This window comes from Sturnira hondurensis, unplaced genomic scaffold (assembly GCF_014824575.4).
Source record: "Sturnira hondurensis isolate 20B ecotype Veracruz unplaced genomic scaffold, ASM1482457v3 Scaffold0002532, whole genome shotgun sequence".
Classification (NCBI taxonomy): domain Eukaryota; kingdom Metazoa; phylum Chordata; class Mammalia; order Chiroptera; family Phyllostomidae; genus Sturnira; species Sturnira hondurensis.
Genome location: NW_028075163.1, coordinates 490191 through 496492, shown reverse-complemented (window position 1 = coordinate 496492; position 6302 = coordinate 490191). Strand labels below are relative to the sequence as shown.

At 37.6% G+C, this 6302-nt stretch overlaps 1 protein-coding gene across 1 annotated transcript; it reads right to left on the bottom strand.

Annotated features, from left to right (window-relative positions):
• Positions 1-3604: 3604 nt before the first annotated feature.
• On the bottom strand, positions 3605-4573 carry LOC118982909 (olfactory receptor 52D1-like). Its single transcript, XM_037040056.1, has one exon. The coding sequence runs from the start codon at positions 4553-4555 to the stop codon at positions 3605-3607; it is 951 nt and encodes a 316-aa protein (XP_036895951.1). The 5' UTR covers positions 4556-4573.
• Between the last annotated feature and the right edge of the window lie 1729 nt (positions 4574-6302).

The window sequence follows — 6302 nt, the reverse complement described above, 5'->3', positions numbered from 1 at the left end:
CCTCTATTACCATTTGGCTGTGAGTTTTTATCATAAATGGGTGCTGGATTTTATAAAATGCTTTTTCTGCATCTACTGTGGTTTCTTATTCTTCATTTTTTTAATGTTGTGTATCACATTCATGGATTGGAAAGTATCGTACCAACCTTGTATGTCTAGAATAAACGCTACTTAATCATGGTGTATGATCTTTTTGATGCATTGTTGTTTAGTTTGCTAATATTTTGTTAAAGATTTTAGAATTTATGTTCACCAGGGATATTGGCTTATAATTTTGTCTTTTTTAATAGTGTATCTAATTTTGGAATTAGGATAGGGCTGGACTCATAAAATGAGCTTGGGAGGCTTCCCTTTTCTTGAATTTTTGAAATAGTTTGAGAAGGAGAGTTGTTAGTCTTTCTCAGAATGTTTGGTAAAATTTAGCTGTGAAGCATCTAGTTTAGGGTTTTTGTTTTTTGGGCATTTTTGAATATGGCTTCATATTACTTCACTAGATATAATCTGTTTATTCAGATTCTCTACTTCTTCCTGATTTAGTTTTAGAAGATTATATATTTCTAGGAATTTATCCATTTTATCCAGGTTGTCCAGCTTGTTGGCCTCTAGTTTTTTATAGTATTTTCTTACAATTCTTAGTATTTCTTTGGTATCAGTTCTTATTTCTCCTTTTTCATTTCTAATTTTATTTATTTGGTTTCTCTCTCCTTTTTTTCTTGATGAGTCTGGTTAAAGGTGTGTCCATCTGGTTTATCTTTTCAGGGAGACAGATTTTTGTATTCATTGATCTTTTGTATCATTTTTTAGACTTTATTTCATTTATTTCTGCTCTGATATTTATTATTTCCTCCTTCTACTCACTTTGGGCTTTGTTTGTTGTTCTTTTTCAGAAAAATAAAGCTTGACCATCTTCTGACATCTCATATAAGAATAAATTCAAAACTGATCAAAGATTTAAGTGTCCAACCCCAAACCATATAAGTCATAGAAGAAAATATAGGCAGCAAAATCTTGGACATATTTTACCAGCAATATTTTACCAGATATATCTCCCCAAGCAAGCAATACAAAAGAAAAAATAACAAATGGGACTACATCAAGCAAAAAAGTTTTTGCACAGCAAAAGAAAACATTAACAAAATTAAAAGGTGACCCACAGAATGGGAGAATATATCTGCTGATATATCTGATACAGGATTAATATCTAAAATTTATAAAGAATTTATAAAACTCAACAAAAACACAACTACCCCATTTTTAAAAATGGGCAAAGGACCTGAATAGAAACTTCTCCAAAGAGGACATGCAGATAGCCACTAGACATATGAAAAGATGTCCAATGTCACTAATCATCAGAGAAATGCAAATTGAAACCACCATGAGATATCATCTCTCACCTTCAAAATGGCTATCATCAATAAATCAACAAGTAATAAGTGCTTGAGGATGTGGAGAAAGGGGTACATTGTTGCACTGTTGGTGGGAATACAGACTGGTGCAGCCACCATGGAAAGCAGTATGGAGATAACTCAAAAAATTAATAATAGATCTGCCTTTTGACCCAGCCATCTCACTTCTGGGAATATATCTGAGGGAATGCAATACACTAATTCCAAAGAACATAAGTACTCTTACATTTATGGTGGCATTATTTACCATTACCAAGATATGGGTGCAGTTCAAGTGTCTATCAGTAAATGACTGGATAAAACAACTACAGGACATTTACACAATGCAGTACTACTTGGTGCGGCAGACCCTGGCCAGCAGAGTCTGCCTGGTATGGCTGATGGCGAGAATGAATGCACAGGCGACAACAATACTGTGGAGAAAAAGGGAACAACATGACTACTCTCTCAAGGGGAGAGGGCCTATGGGTGCCTCCACCACTCCATCAAGAGGGGAACACCTCGACCCTTGCCTAGACAGGGTTTTATTGTTTTCCTGGGGTCTTACATCAGAGAAAGATTTGTTATCTATTACATAGAATATTATTGATGACATTTTAGATACAATCAAGAAAATGAAAATAACATGCAGAGGGGAATGGCAATGAGTTGATTAACTCTGTCATTGGGAGAACTCATAAAGGCTTGGGAAATTACCTTGAAGATAGACAATACACATTTGCTGTTTTAGACCAGGGTGATGGAGTTTCAGCAAGAGCAAGCCATAACAATCTATATGCATTTTCTAGGCCTGATTCCCACAGGAAAACTCAGTTTGAAGGTCTGGCTCCTGCCCACCACTTCACTTCTGTAGGTTTTCCATACATAGCTGAGTCACATTTGCCAGACCAAAACAAACCAGTCCCCTACAAATTCGCCATAAAAAAAGGAAGTTTTATTCTTTGCAACAGTATGGATGGAAGTGGAGAACATTTTGCTAAGTGAAATAAGCGACTCGGACAAAGAAAAATACCATGTAATTTCACTCCTATGTGGAATCTAATGAAAATACTGAACTAATAAACAAAATAGAGACAGACTGATAGATAGAGGGCAGGATGACAGCTAAAGGGGAGAAGTTAAGGAACAAAGAGATTGAACAGCAAGGAAAACAGATCCATGGACATGGACTAGAGTGTGATGGTTGTAGCGGGGTGGGGTGCATAAGGGGACTAAATGGTAACGGAAAAGATACAATAAAGATCATTAAAAAATACAAATGTATCTACCTTATGGCTCAACAATTCTACTTTTGTGGATTAATCTAAAGAAACCCAAAACACTAATTTGAAAGCATATGCACTCCTATGTTCATTGCAGCATTATTTGCAGTAATGCCTCCATGATTTGGAAGCAACCCAAGTGCCCATCAATAAATGAATGGATAGTCCTGGTTGGTGTGGCTCAGTGGGTTGCGTGCTGGCCTATGAACCAAAGGGTTGCTGGTTTGATTCCCTGTCAGATCACATGCCTGGATTGTGGGCCAGGTCCCCAGGTGGGGACATGCAGGAGGCAACCACACATTGTTGGAGAAAGTGGTGGTTCAAGTTTCTGTACTTGAACCACTTGGGGTACTGTATTTGAACCACTTGTCAAAGAAGGTAATTTATTCAATAAGGGGGGACTAGAGTGAAAAAAATGGAAATTTCTAAACCTGGTAGTCTGAAATGGTAAATTGAAGATACATGATATATCCTGTTAATTTTTTTATTGATTTTTTTATTGTTATTCAAGTACAATTCTCTCCATTTTCCCCTCACCACTCCCCGCTACCCCAGCCATTCCCACCTCCCATTCTCAATCCTAACCCCCTTTGGTGTAGTCCATGCGTCCTTTACACAGGTCCCTGAAAACCCCTCCCCCTTTTTGATTTCAAATATCATTGTGTTTAGCGTCAGATGACTCTGCATAGTTTTTCTTTTTTGTTTTTTTTTTAGAAGTCAATGTTTAATATTTTGATTAAAAGATCCTACTTGGTAATATATCTGCCTTAGTATGATGATTATTAAAACAGAATATGTCTCTCAAGTAGTTATTTTCCACACACAAAAAAATCATTGGCTCTCTGACTACTAGAAGAGGATTTTGATGAAGAAGATGAGGATTCTGAGATAGGTAATATAATGTTTGTTCAGTTATTACTCACCAATGAAAATCATTTAGTTCAGAGGCTTTGAAAAACTGAAAAATTTAAGGAACCTGTCCCGTATCTTCTTGGTCCTTACCCCATAGATAATGGGGTTCACCATGGGTGGAACCAGAAGATAGATGTTGGCCACAAATATGTGGACATGGGGAGGCACACGGTGCCCAAACCTGTGGGTGAGAAACGAGAAGAAGGCTGGAGTGTAGGACACTAAGATTACACAGATATGGGAGCCACAGGTGCCCAAGGTCTTGAGTCGGGCGTCCTTAGATGGAAGGTGGAAGACAGTGTGCAATATGAGGACATAAGAACAAATAATCAATATGAAGTCTACTCCTCCTGTAAGGAAGGCAACAAGGAGGCTATAGACTCTGCGGATTCTTGTCTCGGCACAGGCAATCTTGATGAGGGCCATGAACTCACAGTAGGTGTGGGAAATGATATTGGTTCTGCAGTAGGGAAGCCAACGTAGCAGGAAAGGGTGAGGACTGAGAAGCACCATTCCCCGGAGGACAATAGCTAGACCCATCATCCCAATTACAGAATGTGTCAGAATAGCTGAGTGTCTTAATGGATTACAAATGGCTACACAACGGTCAAAAGCCATGGCTAGGAAGAAGCCAGACTCCATGGTGGAGCAAGAGTGAACCAGGAATACCTGAGTCAGGCAAGCTTCCAAGCGAATCTCTCCATCATGGAACCAGAAGAGGCTGAGAAGTTTGGGCACAGCTGTAGTACACACAGTAACGTCCGCCACAGCCAGCATGCAGAGGAAGAGGTACATTGGCTCATGGAGGCTGGAGTCTGTCTTGATGATAAACAGAAGAGAGCAGTTTCCCACTAAAGCCAGAAGGTAGACGGCACAAAAGGGGATGGAGATCCACATGTGAGCAGCCTCCAATCCAGGAATGCCAATGAGAATAAAAGTGGATGGATGGACATTGGTCTTATTATATGCTGACATAATCAGAGTCAGATGTCAAATTTCCTCTTCCTGGATTTTTCTCTAAAGCAAATAAACCATACCTTAAATATTTGGAAAGCACTTATGAGTTCAGAAATAAGCCAAAATGAAAGGATTGCAATTCATGGAGAAATTATTTCATCATCTCAGTGTCAAATAGTATTTTAGGTTTGTAATATGCAGTGCGGCTTATGTATTGATGCTAAATGAGGAAAAATACCTAGGTACCAAAATTCAGAGTTAAATATATGAAAATCCAAAATCTTCAATCCATTGAGAGGAAATGGTTTTGGATGCATGAGTAAGAAAAGTGCAATTGAAAGACACAAAATAGAAGGGATATTTTGAATGAAGAATAAGCTCTTTTCAATTATTACTAAAAATAATTTTAGTAATAACAGTTTGGGAACATACTAACTTGCAGGGAGTAGCATTGAGACTGAAATACCAACACTTAGAGAATGTGTTGATTATTGGAGAATGACCAGAAAGAGGTTCATTCTCACTGATGCGTGGTTCATTTGGGATGAGAAAAGTGGGCCTGATGGCAGCTTATCAGGAATCAAACAGTGCATTGCACTTGTCATCGCTCTTCAGTGGCCCTGGGATTTACTCCTGACCTTAACAGAGAAACATTTCAATATTATTGTAACCTATATTCTGAGTTTCCTTCCCTTTCCTACACATATCTAATTAGTCAAACAATTTTTATGACTTGCTTTTCATTAAGGGTACTCTATAAGCAGTCCACTTCATCCAAGCTTTCCTTTATAACTCTTCTTTTGTTCCACATACTTCTACCCCACACCATGATTTGTTGATTAAACTCATTCCAATATAATCAGTATGCTTAAGTGGCATACTTTGGGGTAGCATATTCTGCTCCCCTTCATATTCAAAATAATAGTCTAAGAGTCTTGTTAAGAAATAAGACTTCCACTTGGGTGTATTTTTCCAAGTTAATGTTATTTGAGAAATAGCCAGTGGAAAAGGGGCACTTTGACCCTCCTTTATCTCTCTAAAAGCAGGAGATATATGCATGTGTAGGTATCTTCCTGGACCAGGAGTGCAGAAGTCATCATTATCCCCAGAAATAGGAAATTGAGGCTAAGAAATCTGTGTAAACAAAACTTGTTACTTCTCTATTAATTTACTACCCCAAGTCCAGACCCCCTTATCTTGCCCCCTTTTTTTCTGTACCCTTGTTTAAGAGGTATAAAAACTTCCTACTTTAGTTACTTTTTTGAATCTCATAGAAGTAAACTCTGTATGTATGAAATTAAATTGGTTTTTTTCTTTTTAATCTGTGTTATGTCAATTTAGTTATTCACCAGCCACAGAACTTAGAAAAAAGAAAGACATTTTTCATCCCCACAGAAGTCATACTGCGCCCCTAATAGTATGTTTTTGCTTTTCTTTTTGGAAACACAACTGACACTGTTCCTGAGACACTCTGTACTTTACCCACTATTACAGATACTTGTAGATTATGGAGTCTTTGTCATCAGGAACAAATAATTCTAAATCACTGTCCATTGAAGTAGAAATTTGAATATAAATAGTTGACTGGGCATTGATATTAATTATAATAAGGATACAGTTTTGTCTCTTAATCAGTTGTTGAAGTTTCATCCCAAAGTTTTTGCTTTTGCCTATTAAGCCTCCAAATTTCCTAAGGATGGATATTCTCTTTTGACATATGAAAATGTGGGTCAATGAGCTCTGGAAAACCTATGTCATGGCATTT

Coding starts and splice junctions, on each gene's coding strand:
- LOC118982909 (XM_037040056.1), bottom strand. CDS start 4,555: ATGTCAGCATATAATAAGACCAATGTCCATCCATCCACTTTTATTCTC.